This window comes from Nannospalax galili, unplaced genomic scaffold (genome assembly GCF_000622305.1).
Source record: "Nannospalax galili isolate Female #2095 unplaced genomic scaffold, S.galili_v1.0 scaffold284, whole genome shotgun sequence".
NCBI classification, from domain to species: domain Eukaryota; kingdom Metazoa; phylum Chordata; class Mammalia; order Rodentia; family Spalacidae; genus Nannospalax; species Nannospalax galili.
In genome coordinates this window covers 6,786,550-6,805,835 of record NW_008354281.1, presented here as the reverse complement: position 1 = coordinate 6,805,835, position 19,286 = coordinate 6,786,550, and the positions used below count along the sequence as shown (strand labels likewise).

Here is a 19,286-nt window from a genome sequence, read left to right as displayed (position 1 = left end):
CGAACTGCAGGGGAGATGGTAGGGTGAATGTGGCTTGGGGATTCAAGGCGTGGAGGGCTGCACTATAGACTTATCCCAAGAGGGCTGAGGATAGGACTGCAGGCTAGGAGAGTTAGCAGGTGGTGCAGGTCCCGGGACGCAGAGAGAGGTGAGGGTGGGGCCAGGACCAGTAGTTTTTATTCTTAGAGTAGGTTTAGATTTACAGAATAATTGTGTGGAAATTAAAATGGAAGAGATTGTCCAAAACTATTTAAATAGACTTATCCCAAGAGGGCTGAGGATAGGACTGCAGGCTAGGAGAGTTAGCAGGTGGTGCAGGTCCCGGGACGCAGAGAGAGGTGAGGGTGGGGCCAGGACCAGTAGTTTTTATTCTTAGAGTAGGTTTAGATTTACAGAATAATTGTGTGGAAATTAAAATGGAAGAGATTGTCCAAAACTATTTAAAGAGAAACAAAAGCTGATCCAAGTTTCTACTGTGGTTTTAGTTCATTAATGCCATTGCTTGGAGGCTGAAACCACCTTAGGGATTGCTGATTTCTATTTATGGATATGGTGTATGGGGGTTTGGGGCTGGGGAAGGAAATCAATACATGGGAAAGGTGTTAGAGACACCCCATTGATGGAATGACATGGGTTATAGTTAAAGGAGAAGGAGAAGGACCTGGACAAGCAATGGTCGGGGAGAATTTCCTCTTCCCACCAACACCCTTCCAGGCAATATGGTCTCTGGTTTGGTGCAGGGTAGAGTAACAAAGTCTAGGATTGTTTGTCCTGGCTTGAAGAACTTGCATGTACATAGCTGCCCAATGTTCCATCTCCCCTTAAATAAATAATTTTGTCAAAGTAATACATACAAAAGTTGGCTACTTCTGTGCCATGTGTTACAATTTATTTTAAAGGAGCACTCTCCTTTCTACCATGACCAAGGCCAATGAAAACTCATTACAACTTTTCTGTGGTAAGTGTTTCAAAACCCACCTGAATTGTTCCCTTTTCCTCCAGCTTCACTGTTAGTCCTGCATGTGAGGTTCTTGTTTACAGAATTTTAGGGACTCCTTTAAAAAAATAAAATAAAATTTCAATGTTAAAATTAGACAGAATCTTGGAAAATTCCCTGAAGCTTAAGTTTTACTAGTTCATAGTAATTCTGCCTCCTTTAAAGTGAAACTACCCAAGATCCATTGGGTCAAGTACTTAACACCTATGTACTAATCCACATAACATGTTGGGAACCCCAAATCCCTCAATAATTTTTTATCCAAGAATTCCCAAAGCCTACCTCCTTTATAACACCCTTTGTCTTAAACTACAAAATATTTTTTATTCTGTTCCCTTTCACTTATTCCATAATACATATGTATGAGTCAGGTCCTCTAGAGGAACAGATCTGATAGAATGAATATATATTTGAAAGGGGATTTCATTAGGTTGACTGGGTAGTCTAACAATGGACATCTGCATGCTGGAGTCTGAGAATTCAGGAGCTGCTTAGGACAAGGGTAGAGGACTCAGTAGTCCCAATGTGGTGCTGAAGGCCTGGAGGATTCCTGGAGAGCTGTTGGGCTTAGCCCACACTGGAAGCCCCTAGAGCTGAGTTCTGATATCAGTGAAAGAATGCAGAAGAGGTGGTGTCAGCAGGAGCACAGTAGAAGAGCAGACACACAGGCATATGAATTTGCCAGAACGACATGAAGGTAAGCAGACAAAAAGCCAAAAAGACATTTCCCTGGGACTTCCTTTTACCTGGGCTGGTACAAGAAAGTGTAGCCCATATGTAGGGTGGGTCTTCTGGCTTCAATTAATCAGATCAAGAAAATCCCTCATAGGTATGCCCAGCAGCTTTCTCTTAGTTAAGTCTAGTCTCTGTCAAGTAGACAATATGAACCTTTACAACATAATTATCTCATCTGGAGTTTTCCTTATTCTTTTTTTCTTTTGTATGTATGTCCCCTCAAGCTTTATTTAAGTAGCATTTACAAAAGTTGTGTATATTCAAGGCATACAATCTAATGACTTGATATATATTTATGCTGTAAAATGATTAACAAGTTTAGAAGCACATTCATCACCTTATATAATTATCATTTTGTGGGAATAGAGAGGGCTCTTAAGAACTGCTGTTGGATAGGCACGTCCTCTGAGGGAACTAGAGACAGTCACCCCTCCCACCCAATTGGTCAGCTTCAGTTGCATGAAGGTGCAGGTTTAAGGACAGACGCTGAGGATGCTGGGAAGAACTGAGGTCACCGGAAAGCGGCAAAAAGTCGCCATCTTGGGGGTGCACAGGCGGCGCGAATCTCAAAACCTTAGCTGAGATGTAGAGAAAGGAAAGGGCGTACGGGCATTCATGTCTTTGTAAGTAACCCTCTTCCGAACATCATAACTATACAAAACCCCAAATAGAATGTATTGTGTTGGTTTTGTCCATTGGGCGTAGGGACCGCATGGCCCTGGGATCCCAGAAAGCACTTGTGGGTATCCTGGGGGCGGGGGGGGGCGGAACTGGAATTTGGTGCAACAACTGCTTTCTCAGGAAATTTCAAAATACACAATATACAATATTAACTATATTTGTCATGCCGAATATTAAATCCTCAAGACCTTAATTTTACAATTACGTTTGCATCTTTTAACCAACATCTTATTTTCTCCAACCTCTAACTCCTCACAAACAGAATCCTGTCTCTTCTGCCTGTATGAGTTTGCCACTTTGAGATTCTCTATATCAGAAAGATAATACAGAATTTGTCTGTGTGTCTGGATTGGCATAGTGTTCTCCAGGACTGGTCTTCAGTCTATGTTGGATAGCAGCGGTAGTGTCAACAGGGTAGATGCACTCATCAGGAGAGTGTGAAGGTGAGCAGGTAAAAGCAGCTCTGCTTTTCCCTCAGATCTCTTTATATCTGAGCTGCCACAGGAAGGTACCTCCACTGTGCATGAGGGTCTTCGCCCTTCAGTTAATCCTTCTAGAAAAATCTCTCACAGATCTACCAGAGGTGTATCTCTTAGTTGATTCCAGATGTAGTCAAACTTTTTTTTTTTTTTCTGATCTTTTTGAGACAGGGTCTCCCTGTAGCCTTACTGACCTGGGACTATGTAGACCAGGCTGGCCTTAAACTCACAGAGACCTACCTGCCTCTGCCTCCTGAGTGCTGAGGCTAAAGGCATGTACCACCATCTATCTAGCCAAACTTTAACAATCACAGTTAAGGACACTGAGAATCCATTGTGTGAAGTTGTAAAATTCAAGCCTAAATTGCAGCAGAGCCCCTAGGATATTGGAGATGCCAGGACCATGGAACATTCATCAAGGAATGCTACAGGCACAGAATGGAACTAGCCCAAGAGAAAATCTGTGTTCCCTGCAGACAGTAAAGCTAGAGGGAAGGGGCCATATAAGCCTTCTGTAGACCAGCTGATTCCCTTATGAGCCCTAGGTGCCAAACATGGAGCTGTAGGATTTGATACTTTCCCTGCTGAATTTTGGTCTCACTTTGGTTTGATAATTCCTTGTTATGCTCCTATTCTTCCCTTCTGGAACAGGAATATTTACTCTGTGTCTCTATATGCTAGAAATATGTGACTTGGGTTTTTTTGTTTGTTTGTTTTTAAAATAGGCATTCACAGGAGATTGCCTTGGGTCTCAGATGGGACTTGGGCTTTGGACCTTTAAAAGGGGTTTGAATTATTAAAGACTGTGGAGACTTTGAAAGTTAGACAAAATACAGGGCTGGAGAGATGGTTCAGAGGTTAAGAACACTGACTGTTCTTGCAGAAGACCTGGGTTCGAATCCTGGCACCCACATGGCAGCTAACAACTGTCTGTAACTCCAGTTCCAGGGGATCCAACAGCCTCTTCTGTCCTCCACAGGCATTGCACAACATGGGTGCACTTACTTATGTGCAGGCAATACACGCATACACATAAAATTAAAATAAAAATAAATTAAAAAAAATTAAAGCTTGGTGGCACACACCTTTAATCCCAGCACTTGGGAGGCAGAGGCAGGTGAATCTCTATGAGTTTGAGGGCAGCCTGGTCTACATAGCAAGTTCCAACCCAGCAGGGCTACAGGGAGACCCTGTCTCAAAAAGACAAAAAAAAAAAAAAAAAAAGACAAAATGTATTCTTACAGTTTAAGATAGTCATGAGTCATGAGTTATGGCTTAAAAGTGATATGTTTGAATGTTGGTTAATCTTGGTTGTCAATTTGACTTGATCTGGAGTCAACAAGCCTCTGGGCATACTTGTGAGATATTTTCTTGTTTAGGTTCATTCAAGTGGGAAGACCCACTCTAACTGTGGGCAACACTATTCCTTAAGCTTGGATTCTGGACTGTATAAGAAAAAAGAAAGTAACCTGAACACAGGCATCCACTGCTCTCCACCTTTGGATTAGGGATGTGATGTGACCAGCTGTTTTAAGTTCCTGCTACTTTGACTTGCCCACCGTAATACCCTTGAGCTGTGTGCCAAAATAAAATTTTCCTTCCTTAAAAATACCCTTTGTCAGCCAGGCATGGGGGCACACATCTGTAGTCCCAGCACTTGGGAGGCAGAGGCAGGCGGATCTCTGAGTTCAAGGCCAGCCTGGTCTACATAATGAGTTCCAGGACAGCTGGGGCTACAGGGAGACTCTGTCTCAAAAAGACCAAAAAATAAAAAAACCCTTTGTCAGGGTATTTTTATCACAGCAACAGGAAAAAAAAAGACACTAACTTTTAATCAGATATATACATTGAAATTGATTCCCACCAATTTCACTTTAACTTGATGTTTCCTTGTTGTGTAGAGCATTTTAGTTGATGCAGTTACAACATTTTTGTTTTGTTGTATGTACCCAAATTAATTGCCAAAACTAATGCCAAGGGTTCTCTTCCATAGTTTTCTTCTGGAGGTTTTACTCTTTCAGATCTTATATTTAAGTCTAATTCATTTCAAGTTCATTTTTATAACTGATTGAGATAAAGGGTCCAATTTTACTTTTTAATAGGTCATGTAGCTTTCCCAACTTTATCTGTTGACAGACTGTCCTCATTCCATTGTAAATACTTGGTGCCCATGTTTTATCAGTTGATTATATATGTATAGGTTTATTTCTGAGCTCTCTGTTCTACTCCATTAGGCCACATACCGATTTTTATAACAGTAGCATATTGTTTTAATTACTATAACTGAAATTCAGCCTAAAAATCAGGCAGTGTGATGCTTTTAGCTCTGTTTCTCTTTCTCAAGATTATTAGTCAGGTATGTGGTACACATTTTAGGATGAGCTGGATGTGGTGGCACGTGCTTTTCAATCTCAGCACCTAGGAGGCAGAGGCAGGTGAATCACTGTGAGTTCCAGGCTACTCTGGACTACATAGGAAATTCCAGGCCAGCCAGGACTACAGAGTGAGACCCTGTATCAAAATACTACTACTACTACCACTATTACTGCTACTACTACTAATAATAATACGAGTAGCATTGAATCTAGAGCACTTGAGGGTAGTATGTACATTTTAAAAATATCAATTCTTATAATCTATGAATTTATCCCATCTACTTTTAGGGCAGTTTTTTTTAAAACCACATGTAGTTATCAGAAGCCCATGATGTACAATTAGGTATAAAACTGGATTTACACATCAAAGGAAAATAACTTAGTTATTATCTAAATCACTAAGTTTGTGGCAAGAAGCCCTTTCTAAAGGCTAGTTATTAGCTTGAGGGAAAATACTATTTCCACTATTTGACTTAACATGGCCGTTTTACTAAATGAAAAAAGATGAATATTAAAGATGATCAGATGGCAGGTATTGAAGCCACTGAAGACAAAACTCGGCAGGATAAACTTATAAACACAAAATGTAACTTGAAATGTTAACAGGGCTGAAGCTGTTTTTCTTCACATGCATTTGTAAATCTCTTTATTTGAAAATGACAATATGAGAGCTCCACAGAGGCAGTCTTATACATCAAACTGTCATTAAAATATGTGGCTCTATCCCACAAGATCATGTTATGACTACTCTGAAAATTTTACTTTTCCAGTAATACTGGAGGTAGTAATTAGAAGGTTTGCCATTTCTGGCCAACCATAATGGATGTAACCCAAAGGTTAATTGCTATGCTGCAAACACTGCAGCACTTACATTTCAGAGCAGGAAGCAACAGGTAATGTGCTTCATGTGAAAGTTAGTTTTTTAAAAAAGACTATCCTTTAGGTTGTATTCACAAACAGTGCTAAATTAAGTCCATTCAAGATTAAATAAACAAATAGTTGGAGGGACCTGAGTCATTGGTAGAGACTTCAAGGCTCAGGGAATGATGGTATTGGGAGAGAACTTCAGGAGGGAAGGGTCCCATTAACATGCTCTGCTTTCCCCCAACATCCTCTCTTCACTGCTATTCTTTTTTATGCCTCTGCTCAGCCCAGCCTTTTCCAGTGGGGGTACCCCTCCCGCTGTTTGCTACCAGAGTCCTTATAGCCTCAGCAACAGGTTAGTGGGTGCAAGCAAGCCTGTCACAGTTATGTATGTGGAACCCAGGCAAGGGTTCAAAGGAGGATACTATATTAAATGTCTATATGGTTAATATAGAACCGTTACAGAAAGTATGCTCTATTATCTTACCTGAAAAACTTTCCCTTTAAAAAGGCAAAATGGTGTCAAAGTTTGCAAAGCTATGTTTTAATGAGCATCAGCAAAATATTAAAGAGATGAATGAATATAATTTTTATTACATGTATCTGCAAAGCCCAGTGATAGGCTGCTGCAGGTGTTTGGATTAGTAATGAAATAAAACTTGTGTAGTTTAGAAATTATGTATTTACTTATATAATTTACTATAGTCATTTCAGCAAAATAATTTAACTATGGTGTTATCATATTTTTTTTTGAAATAGAGTGTCTCTTGTAGCCCAAGCTAGCCTCCAACTCACTATGTGGCTCACATTGGTCTGAAACTCATGGCAATACTCCTGCCTCAGCCTCCTAAAGGTTGGGATTATAAGCATGGGCTGTCATACCCAGCTGTAATAAAAATTATATAAGTAGTATACTGTTAAAAATAGTTCAAAATTAAATAACTTTCCTAGTTAGTATAGTTCTTGGCATTTTAATTTTTATTATTTATTTCAGGGATTGAACCCAGGGCCTCATGTATGGTAAGCAACTGCTCTACCACTGAGCTGTACCACTAACTCCAGCTCTTGGTATTTTTAAACATCTTAGAGAAACTTTGCTCTTTTAAGGCTGCAATTATCAAGAAAGTTCCTTAAGTAATATATACCTTTTAAAATGAAATATTGGAGCTTTCTATCTGGCATGTAAAGAACTTAGAAGTTGTCATTGTAACCTAACAACAAGTAAAAAGTTGAACAAATTAAAAATCAACAACTCCTTTTAGATCTTTCAGAGAGCTAAGGTCCCAGGCCAAAACACTGCTACCCCAAGGAGGACATGTATATGGATAGAGAGGAGGACAACTTACCAAAGCAGAAACCCATCAGCCAAATCCTCTGGGGGAACTGGCACTGGGAAGCAAAACCAGAGCTGTCAGCACTGAGTTGCTAATGGTTCATATGGACAAGTCTAAGAAGTGAAAATTCCAAGGTGCCTGGTCCTTGGGGGACCACCCACATTTCTGTGAGTTTAATTTTCAAGAGCTCCTCCAGTGTCTTCCACTGAGAGTCAGAGAAAAATCCCCTCCTACATCCAGAAAGGAGCAGGGAGGAATAACCACTTTAGCAGGGAGGAAGTAATCATTTTGAAATATAAAAGCCACAGCTTGGATCCCAAAGGTCCATGTATTCAAGGCTTGGTCCTGAAAGTTGTCTTCTGACTTCCACTTGCTCTCCATGGCATGCATTCTCTGTCTCTCTCTGTCTCTCTCTGTCTCTCTCTCCTCTCTCTCTGTCTCTCTCTCTCTCTCTCTCTCTCTCCTTTCTCTCTCTCTCTCTCTCTCTCTCTCTCTCTCTCTCTCTCTCTCTCTCTTACCTATAAGTACACAGTGCTTTAAAAAGTAAAAGGCAGGGTCTATTGGGAGGTCTTACTGACCACTAAGGATGTGGGGTTGTGCCCACAGGAAGGACAGTGGAAATCTAGTCTCTTCCTCTCTTTGCTTCCTGGCTCCCTTGAAGTGAACAGCTATCTTCACCACACTTTGCAGCCATGATGTCTCATCTTGCTACAGGCCCAAAAGCATCAGGGCCAAGTGACCATGAACTGAAAGCCAACTAACACAATGCCAGAACATTGTTTTTCTTACTAAAACCTGCCCTCAAGAGTAACTTAGAGCCTAATCTTTTGGGATTTTCTCAGAACTCAATCAACTGGGGGAAGTAAAATATTCAACAAAAACTTATAAAAACAAAAAGAGGTAAACAAGGAAACACAATATCCCAAAACTGGTTCAGCTACCAAAGTATCATGAATGTGATGGGAATAGCAGAAGGAGCAGCAAGATAAAAAGAAGCAAAAGGAATATTCAATACCACAATGATTGGGGCTTTCTACCAAATTAATATCATGCATCAGTAATGTCAAGATTAACTCAGTGAAATCTCTTCCAGAAGACAGAAACAGAGGGAATATTTTCTATCTCATTTTATGAAAGTATCATTGCTCCAATTCCAAACAGACAAAAATATTACAAGAACCCTACAGAACAGTATCTCTCATGAACACAGACTTACATACAGTGCCTTAACAGAAATTACCAAATATAATCCAACAGTGTATAAAAATAATTGTAGGGAGCTGAGAGATAGCTCAGTGGTTAAGAGCTTTTGTAGAGGACCTGAGATTGGTTTCTAGCACCCATGTCAGGTGACTCACAACTGCCTGTAACTGCAGTTCTACGGGTTTTGGCACCTTCTTCTGTCCTCCATGGGCACTTCATGAATGTGCACTGCAAGCAGGCATATACACATACCCATAAGTAAAATTTTTAATTAAAAAATAAAAATAAATCTTTAAAAATGATTGTACATCACAAGCAAGATTTATCCCATGGCTCAACATTTTAGATTCAATATATACAGATTATCACACCAGTAGACTAAAGAAGAGAAGTCACATGATCACCTCACTGGATACAGAAAAGGTATTGACAAAATCTGACTCTTAGCAAACTAGGACAGGAAAACTTCAACTTGCTAAAACACATCTATAACGAATATACAGTTAATGGGGCTGGAGAGATGGCTCAGCAGTTAACAGCACTGGCTGCTCTTACAGAGGACCTGGGTTCAATTCCCACCATTCACATGGCGGCTAACAATTGCCCACAACTCTCTAGTTCCAGGGGATCTGATACCCTCTTCTGACCTCCTCGGGCATTGCACAACATGGGTGCAATTATACACATTCAGTTATCATCCTTAATGGAGAGAAACTTAATTATACAGAAATAGGTAAGACTTACCTCTGACTTCTCAGAAACAATGAAAAAAGAATGCGGAGCATATTTAAAGTGTTGATGCGGGGGGGGGGGGGGGGAATCTACCTACACAAAATTTGCCTTGCCAAATTATCCTTCAAATTAGAAGTGAAAGTTGGCTCCTACTTTGGGTGACCACTATCACACAGCATCAGATCAGAGGAACAGGAAGAAACTGAGAAGGAAATAAAGGAGTAAAACTACCACAGTTAGAAAGTTCTGTATATTGCTGATGATGAAACTAAGGCAAAGAGGGTCTGAGCACTTTGCTCATATTCCCATAGATAGCAGGTACTGGAACTAGGCTTTGGATCCAGAGATTTTGAACGCTCAAGTCTGTGCTCTTTAATTCATGCCATTGAAATAAACTTTTTGTATTGAAAGATGAAGGATGATACTGACAACTGCCAAAATGTTCCAAATCCATTTTCTCTGTCCCAAATCATTTTAGTATATCAGTGCTCACTATATAATTAAATGCAATTAAAGATAAAAAAAATAGGCTGTACTTCTGTATAAATAAATACAGCATTTCCTTTTCAAACCATGTAGTATGTGCTTATGAATTTCAAATGTATCACAGTAAAATGTCATTGTCTGGTTCAGGTATTCTAGCCTGATCAGAAAAACGTTCATTAAACTTGTAACACTTAAGGAGAAATACACACTTTTTCCTTCTGCATTTTGAGTAAGGCGCTCATTGTATGTCCAGGCTGAACTTCAATTTGCTCTGTAGCACAGTCTGGCCTTGAACTTGAGAGCCTCCTGTCTCAGCCTTTAAAGAACTGGAATTAATTACATGCCACCATACATAGCTAAGAAATATTCTATGTAAAAACTTGGAAATTTTGGGAGAAATATTTTTCCCATGTAGAAAGTTAATTCTCTTCTTCTTCTTCTTTTTTTTTTTTTTTTCGGTCTTTTTGAAGCAGGGTCTCCCTGTGGCCCCAGCTGTCCTGGAACTCACTATGTAGACCAGGCTGGCCTTGAACTCACAGAGAGCCGCCTGCCTCTGCCTCCTAAGTTCTGGGACTACAGACATACACCACCATGCCTGGCTAGAAAGTTAACTTTCTACATAGAAACATCCTATGTAGAAACACATTCTGCAATACATAAATTGTTCAGCTTTTAATGATGTGAAGATTTCTTCAACACTACCTCATCCTTCACAGATATCCTATGCTTTTGATAAAGGTAGGAAGGAATTCTTTCCAAATTCATTCCCATTTTGATGTTTGGCAGATCTCAAAACTCTTTCTTCTGGTCATTCTGCGGTGTCCTTTATCCCAGGTACTAAAATGTGCCATTTTTTTCTGCAGCACAACGATTTATCTAATAATACTCTCCATTTAAAAGACTTCACAGGCTGGGGATATTGCTCACATTAGTAGGCATGTTACTACTAGTGTGCACAAGGCTCTGTGTTCCATGCCTATTACAAACAAAACATAAAAGGCACTTTGCTTTTGTCAAAGCATTTCTACAAGCTCATTTCTACCTCATACCAGAGTCCTACATATTAGATTTAAATGAATGTAAATTATTCAAAAATGAGTAAACATCATTGGATCCATTTATCACGTCTACATAGTGAAGAATCTAAGCCTCTCCCAGTTAGGTAAATTATCTGTGGTGATGTGTGGCAAACCTGGGTTGACTTCTAATACAGTTCAAGTTTCTGTGAGCGTTTTGCAATAAAACTGTAGAACCCACCAGAGGCTGGAATTCCACGGGCACCTGCCGCCCAAGATGGTGACCAGAGTCTCCGAGTTGACAGGGTTTTTTAAGGAAAGTTATCCAGGAAGTTGTGAACTCCAATCACTTGGGCAACTGACTACAGAGTAAGGAGAGACCCCATTTAATGAACCGAGAAGGTTCCAGAAACCCAATGGAAAGTGCATTCTAAAGAGGAATTACGTTTGAGGACCATCCAGAGCTTCTAGAAGAGTTTGAGGGTGGCCTTCTCCGGCGCCTCTAGCGGGATCCGGCACCACCCTGAGCTTGGGTTGCGGTGACCGACGGCAAGGAGGCCCAGGCCCGCTCAGGCCAGGCTTAGCCACGGCTGGCGGCGCGGACGGGCTGGGCGGGGCGGCGGGCCAGTACCGCCGCACGAGCCCGGACCTGCCTGCTCGACCTGGCGGCGCAGTCTCGCGGGATCGCTCACCTCTCGCTCTCGGTGCGGCCCGGCGGCGGCTCGAGGCCCGGACGCTGCCCCAGGCCGTCGGAGGTGGCGGGAGCCACGGCGCAGCGGAGGGAGAATAGCGAGCGCCCGAGGTGAGGCGACCCCGGCCCGACCAGGCGGGCGGCGGCTGCGGGGTGGGTCCCCGGCACTAGCCGGAGCCGCAGGTGCGGGAGAGGCGCAGGCCAGGCGGGCCTTGGGCGCGGGATTGGGTCTCCTGCTGGAGCCGCAGGTGCCTCGGAGTTGCGGGCCGGCCGCGCGGGCCAAAGTCTCCTCGGAGTTCGGTGCAACTCCTGGACGAGGCTCGCCGGTCCCCGCGGTGCCCTGCAGGCCCGGGACGCTGCAAGCCGGCAACAGGTGGCCGGCGTGGGACACCGCAAAACCCGGCACCCGGGTGGGAGCTGCTGATGGAAGGTTTGAGCTGTGTAGAACAGAGGGGCATGGGATGAGCGAGCTGAAGAAGAGGGGAGGGAAGTGCCGATGGTGAAGAATAAGTAAAAAGAAATTATCATTGTAGAATCGCCATCCCGGGTGTGGGCCGGTTCCCTAGAGGACCTCTGTCACCCTCGAGAGGCAGGTTTGTCCATTTTTTTTCTTTCCCCCCTTTGGACTGCATCACTACTTACCCTACCCCACCCCCAGCCCGTGGGAACTACAGTTTTGTTCCTCAGCAGAAAGAATCCTGTAAGTCTCCCTCTAGCTTGACTTTTGAAAAAACTGGACAAGTTTTTTTTTTCTCTCTGAAAATTGCTGTTTTAGAGATTCTGTAGACCTGGGTCTTAAGGAATTCCCTATTTTAGAGGTCTGTAGGACCTGCGTCTTAATCCCTTGAATCCAATTTTCGTCCATGTAGTGAGATTTCCAAGAGACTCTTGAGTTTTATGCTTTTATTAATCCCTTTAAACTTAGTTGTAACTACCCACATCCCTCTCTTCACCCCTCATTCATCCTGTGCCTTTTTTTTTTTTTTTTTTTTTTTTTTTTGTTAAACCCAGTGTTTCATACTGTATAAACCTTGGATCTGCAGTTCCATAGAGAGATGAGACTTCTTAGCTTAAAAAAAAAAAAAAATGTATATTCCATGGCAAGGCAGGTGGAAAAGTATCTTGTTAATTTGGAATTTTCCATCATTTTTTCCAATGTTAGTTACCTAGAATGAAATCTGAATTAAATTTGACTGTGTGACAAATGTTGCTGATAACAAACTCTGGGTTGTTTTTACAGCAATTGACCCAGAACTCATTTTCAGAAATAACAGCTTCCTTCAAAATGGTAAAATAGTGAAATGAGGAATTTGAAAATTTTATCTCTGGATGAGAATTTTATGATGATGATGATGATGAATGGAGTTTAAGATTAATCCAAGCTATGTGGTAAAATCAGGAATTTGAAGAAAATGGAAATGTTCCCGTTTTTGTTGATGTGTGGTTTTCTACCCCTTGTAAGGGGACACAGTCTCTTCACTTGTGAACCAATTACTGTTCCCAGATGTATGAAAATGGCCTACAACATGACATTTTTCCCTAATCTCATGGGTCATTATGACCAGGGGATTGCTGCTGTGGAAGTGGAGGTGAGTAGTTCTTCCTGCTTTTATTGGAAATTAGTCTGTGCTTTGTTCACATAAACTGTGACTTTTATCTTTAAGCATAAAAGGATTTCTTCATGTTTTGTACACATCATGTTCTGAAAAATCCTTTTGAAAACTAAATCCCCCTACTGGCTTATATTTGGTCCATATTTGGGTCCTCTTTAGTTAATTTGCTTAATAAAGAGTTTCATTTATTATAAAGCATGGTTACAGATGATTTCTAACTATCCTATACCCAGCAAATATTTTGCTTTTCTGAATTAAGCGTGGTTGCTTCTCTAGAAAGGTGAATTATGAATTGTTTTTTCTGATTGCCTGAACATGTCATCTGTATGCTTGTACTAAAATCGAAAAAACTTAGATGATTTTTAAGTAGTTGTAAAGTTCATTTGGCTTAGTTTTTCTAAAACAAATTACTGGAGTATGTTGGTGCTAAAGTTAGTGTTTTACTAGTAAGTAACTGGTTTTTATGCATAGCACTTGGGTGTTCTTTATAAGATATTTGTTAAAAGAAACCCCACAGTGACTGGTGAGGAGCTGGGTGACACTAAAGATTGCCTCAGGTGCCTCAGTTAACCTGTCTCTGGTTTAGAGATATGCAGATGGCTAGGGAAGTATGGGAAGAAAGAGCTACCTGTAGAAACAGGAAACTGCCCTGCCACGATCTGTTAAGTTGATAAGTTTTGTGAAGGAAAAAAAGGCAGATGTGTTGTTTTCTAGTCTTTCTAGAAAAACTGAGGGCTGTAAAGAAAATCTTAGGTTGTCTGTAAGAAATGAAACCCCTAGAAATCTAATAGAGATAGTTGTGACTTTGAATGTTTTCCGTTGTTCATTTGAACAATTGCCTGACTGACTACCTCATTTTAGGCATATGTCTAGGATAGGAAAGTTTTAAAATGCTAAGATATAAGGGCTGGAGAGGTGGCTCAGCGGTTAAGAGTACAGCACTGACTGCTCTTGCAGAGGACCCGGGTTCAATTCCCATCACCCACATGGCAGCTAACAACCATCTGTAATTCTAGTTCCAAGGAATCTGACTCCTTTTTCTCATCTCCTTGGGGACTGCACAACACAGGTATACACATGCAGGCAATACACTCATACACATAAAATAAAAATAATAAATATTTTAAAATGCTAAGATATAATTTAAAAAGACTTATAAATTATGTTATTGTGATCTTTCAGTGGCTTTTCAAACCGGTGCACAATCTCCTTTTTTATTGGATAGGGAGGGGTTCTGAAGACCAAACCCAGGGCCTCTCAGATGCTAGGCAAGTGCTCTCCTACTCACCTGCATCCCTAACCCTGTAAGGTATGCATTTGAACACAAAACAAATGATGCAGTGAGACTTTCAGTGACTAATCTGAACCATAAAGTATGTAGTGGCAATACCATCAAGCAATACTTACAGCATTCAATCTCATTTTTTATGGCAATTTATGTTTTATGTCATTTTTCAGTAAGTGTTCTTAAAGCTTTTTATCTTAATCTGGTTTCCTTTCTATGTAGTAGCTTTGTACATTTCAAGTATCAATGCTAACAGTGACCTTATAACTTCATTACATTTGTTTTATTTTATTTTATTTTTTTTTTTAATCTTTTTTTGGGACAGGGTCTCCCTGTAGCCCCAGCTGTCCTGGAACACACTATGTAGACCAGGCTGGCCTTGAACTCACAGAGATCCGCCTGCCACTGCCTCCCAAGTGCTGGGACTACAGGTATGCACCACCATGCTCGATTGCAAATAAATTTTTTTTTAAAAGATGGGGAGAGAAGCATCCCTGATAATTGAAAAGCTTTTAAGACAGTAATAACTGATTGCTGTTATGTGCATATCTTTCTAAAGCCAGTTGCTTATTTTTGTCTTAAAAGGGTTTTGAGTTTTTTGTTTTGTTGGGGTTTTTTGTTTGTTTGTTTGGGTTTTGGTTTTTTGAGACAATATCTCACTATATAACCCTGGCTGGCCTGGAACTTGCTATATAGACCAGGCTAGCCTCAAATTCACAGATATCTGCCTGCCTCTGCCTCCTGAGTGCTAGGATTAAAGATGTGCACCATCACACCAGCCTAAAAAATTATTTTTTTATTTGCCTAGATTCTTTCCCAGGTAATTTTGTGTCTGGACAGTATCAAGGTTTTTTGTTTGTTTGTTTGTTTGTTTTTAATCTTTATTTGGTTGCTGACATTAGCCTCTCTATGATCTTCACATACTAAGTACTCATAACTTTTGGTTCCTACTGATTTCCTCTTGGTGTTAAAGGGCTGAAGAGTTGCCTGGTGGTTATTATGGCAACCAATTGTTTCTTCTTTCTTTCCCTGGCCTTTAAAAAACCAACACCAAAAACATCAAAAAAACATTTTTTTTTTTTGACATGGGATCTTGCTAAGTTGCCCAGGCTTACCTTGAACTGTCTCTATAGCCTTAAACTTAAATCCTCCTGCCTCAGCCTCCCCAGTAGCAGGGATTTAGAAGCCTGTGTCCCAGGCTAGGCTTTTTCTTTTTTTAATAAACAAGGTCTTCTTGTATTTCCCAGGCTGGCCTGAAACTTAGTCCATGCAGCCTTAAATTCATGATCCTCTTGCCTCCATGTTCTGAATGCTGGGATTATAGGCCCTCACCACCATGCCTGACTTAAATGTACTTTCTTAGCTGCCAAGAATTCCATGTAAGTCAAGAGATCTATCTTATTTCTCTCTTTTAAAAGAAATTAATTAATTATCATTATTGTGTGTGTGTGCAGGGGTGCATGCCCCAGTACACATGTGGACAGAGGACAACTTTTGGGAATTGGTTCTCTCCTTCTGTGATGGGTTTTGGTGCTCTAGTTGAGGATGTCAGGCTTACAGAGCAACTACTTATACTCACTGAGCTATCTCCTGGCTCTTATTTCTTGTTATGCCACAGTCTTTATTTTGTGCCAGCTAGCCTCTTGGAGTTTAGGCATTTGGGGACATCGCTGGTCTATGATTAAATGAGATAGAGCAATGGTTCTCAAAGTTTAGTTAGAAGCCTAGCAGCTTCTGAGCATGTCAGCAGCCATGATTTCTGAAGACAGAGCACAAGAAATTGTTTTAACAAGCTGTCCTTGATCTGTTACAATTATTAAAGCTTAAGACCCACTGGTTAAACTGTGTCTGTGAAGAGCCACATATTTTTGGCTTTATAGAACATGTAGTTTCATCACAGCTATTCACCTTTGCAGTCATGGCAAGAAAACTATCACAGTCAGTATATGAACAAATGAGTCTGGCTATGTTTCAGTAGGCAGTGGGCAGGCCTGTAAACGGTACTTTGTTAAACCTTAAGTCCTTGAAAATGTTTGAAGGACAGTATATCATGGAATAAATAAACATTATTATGAGTTCTTACTAACATTACCTGGGTTATAATTTATTTTCTATGTGAATTATTTTGGGGATGTGCGTGTGTGCGTGTGTGTGTGTGTGTGTGTGTGTGTGTGTGTGTGTATGTGTATGTGTGTGTGCGTATGTGTGCATGTGAGCGTGTGGATGCATGTGTCCCTGAGTGAGAAGGCGGAAGTCAGAGGAGTTCCTTTATTTCTCTCTCTACCTTATTGCCTGAGACAAGGTCTCCCATTGGTTTGGAAGCCTGATATTTTAGCCAAGCTGTCTGGCCAGTGAGCTCTTGGGATTGTCCTGTCTCTGTACCCCAGTGCTGGGGTTACACAGGCCAGCCATGTCTGGCTTCCTACATGGGTGTGGGGGTTCAACTCAGGCCCTCATGCTTGTACTCTTACCCCCTGAGCCATCTCCCCAGCCCCCCCATCTGAGCTTTAAAAATAATATTTATTTTATTATTTTTTTTAATCATGTATATGTGCATGTGTCTGTGCCCATGGAGGCCAGAGGAGGGCATCAGATCCCCTGGAGCTGGGGTTGCAGGCAGTTGTGAGCTGCCCAAGGTGGGTGCTGGGAATGGAACTTCATTCCTCTGGAAGATCAACAAGCACTGTTAACTTCTGAGCCATTTTGCTAGCTCTCACTCCCCTGATGTGAATTCTTTTTAAGTCAGATTTACCACAAGCCAAAAGACTGACTGGGATACCATGGTTCTTCAATTTTGCTTCAGATATTGCTTGAAATAAGAGACTTCAGGTTAGGTTTTTGTTTTTTTTTTTAATCTTCACTTTATTATTTAAGCCTAAGGTCATTTGTATTACAAAGAGTTAATTTGCTATTCTGAATAGTAACTTGACTTTGAAATGAAAAGGATGTTATACAGTCTGATTCTGTGGGATGGAAAAACAAATGGCTCCTGGTTTTTCACTGTGTTCCTTTTGTTTCCTATCTAGAGCATTGTTTCTCAGATTGTAAGGTTGGTGTCCCGTGAGAGACTGATTTCACACAGAAGGACTGAGACTGATCTAGGGAAAATGGAAACAGGAATATTGTATTTTTCTTTTTGAATTGCTTTTGTTGAGGTCCAGGCTGAAGCAGAGTCATGTATTGTGTTTGGAGCAGCATGTGGCCATTCTACTTTTAAATAGTTTAAAGGAAGTAAGCCATAAAACCTTTTCCTTTCCACCTGCCACTATGTACTATTGAAGTGTCACCATTCTGTTAAAAATAAAAAGATGGACAAATCCTGGATCAACACACTTCTCAGAGAAGGTTATTACTGTTGTGGAGTGATTTTTAGAATTTTGCATTTTTTTGTGCTTTTAGAGGAATCCAGCAACTCTGTCCTGTTACTATTATCATCTCTCCTTATGCTCTGTGCTTGTCCATAGGGAGAGGGGATGTTTAATGTGATTAAACTACTATGTTTTTCAGGGCATACTATCTAAAATAGCTGTAGCTATTCCCCAAGTAAAATATGAATCACAGACATGAAATACCTACTGCCTAGTGTTCTCAGCTAGTAGTGGGAATCACAGCTGCTGTTGTATGTCAGTGTAGTCACTGCTTACCTTCCTTTGTGATGTGTCGCACATGCAAGGAAAGTATCTTGACTGCTTCAGGGTCTACAGAGTAAAGGTACACCAAAATGTGAACAGAAAGGATAGCATTTCCTCTGGGAGTCTCTGGAAGGCACAGAGCTCCTCTTCTATTTCTATTTGATATCCCACAGTCTACCATATTGTTAGTTAATGCTTTCTGGTGAGCCTGTGCACAAAGGGGCATGGCTCTGAGACCACGGGACGATTGTTGTGATGCTTCCCTTTCTTGAGAATGGGACATTCTGATAATGAAGTTTTATTACTCTATTTTGTATTTGTGATGTGTTCATTAATATTTGCTGAAAATGTACCTGAATGCAAAGTTTTCTCAGAATGATAGCTTTCCATGTTGTGAATTTTAAATTAAAAAGTTGATTCTTCACTGGACAGTTGGCATATCAACCAGGTAATATGAGATTTGTCCAATTTTCCTGAGGAAAGCTCTTCAGGAGAAATAATTTAAACTTTATAGTATTCTCTGCCAAGAAATATTTTTGAAATAACAAGTCTTCCATATGGAAACATTGCAGATTCTTAGTTTTTATTCTTCTTAGCCATGGCTTTGCATTTTTTAAAGAAGGCGACTGACCTGAGTTTGAGTGCACTGATAAAATAAGTCAGAGTTTGTAACACTCTTTTATACCTAAGTGGGTTGATTTACTTAAAGAATTCACTCCAGACTGGACGAAGTGGTACATGCCTTTAATCACAGCAGAGGCTAACGTATCTGTGAGTTCAAGCCCAGCCTGGTCTATATAGTGAATTTCTGGCCAGTTGGAGCTATACAGTGAGACCCTGTCTTAAAAAAAACTCCAGACCTTTGTGGTTTGTTTTTTTTTTGAGACAGGATCTTACTTTGTAGCCCTGACTAGCCTGGCACCTGCTGTGTAGACCAGGCTGGCCTCTAACTCACAGAGCTCTGCTTGCCTCTGCCTCCCAAGTGCTGAGAGGCATGCTAAAGGTGTACACCTCCATGCCCAGCTTAACTCCAGACTTTTTAAAAAATATTTTATTTACTATTTTTATTTTATGTGTATGAGTGTATTGCCTGCATGTATGTGAGTGCACCCGTGTCATTGTTGCGGACGTCAGAAGAGGGCTTCAGATTCCCCTGGAACTGG

The 19,286-nt window shown here is 40.9% G+C and overlaps 2 protein-coding genes across 5 annotated transcripts in view; one reads left to right on the top strand and one right to left on the bottom strand.

Moving 5' to 3' along the window:
* Positions 1-978: 978 nt before the first annotated feature.
* LOC115067425 (translation initiation factor IF-2-like) lies at positions 979-12,557 on the bottom strand. The gene is made up of 3 exons (XM_029555205.1): positions 12,547-12,557; positions 11,595-12,063; positions 979-1,055 (listed from the first exon to the last, which is right to left on the bottom strand). Exons 1-3 carry the CDS (start codon positions 12,555-12,557, stop codon positions 1,011-1,013), a joined length of 525 nt encoding a protein of 174 aa, XP_029411065.1. The 3' UTR covers positions 979-1,010.
* Fzd6 (frizzled class receptor 6) overlaps positions 11,353-19,286 on the top strand; it is a 43,846-nt gene continuing 35,912 nt past the window's right edge. Inside the window, exons 1-3 of one of the 4 annotated variants that reach the window (XM_017802803.2) lie at positions 12,142-12,186; positions 12,834-12,881; positions 13,098-13,182. In XM_017802803.2, coding sequence (XP_017658292.1) covers positions 13,102-13,182 — 81 coding nt within the window. In that variant the 5' untranslated portion in view covers positions 12,142-12,186; positions 12,834-12,881; positions 13,098-13,101. Of the gene's footprint in view, positions 11,705-12,141; positions 12,187-12,833; positions 13,183-19,286 lie in introns of those variants that run through there. The other 3 variants (XM_029555207.1, XM_008851548.3, XM_029555206.1) reach the window with 3 other exon arrangements.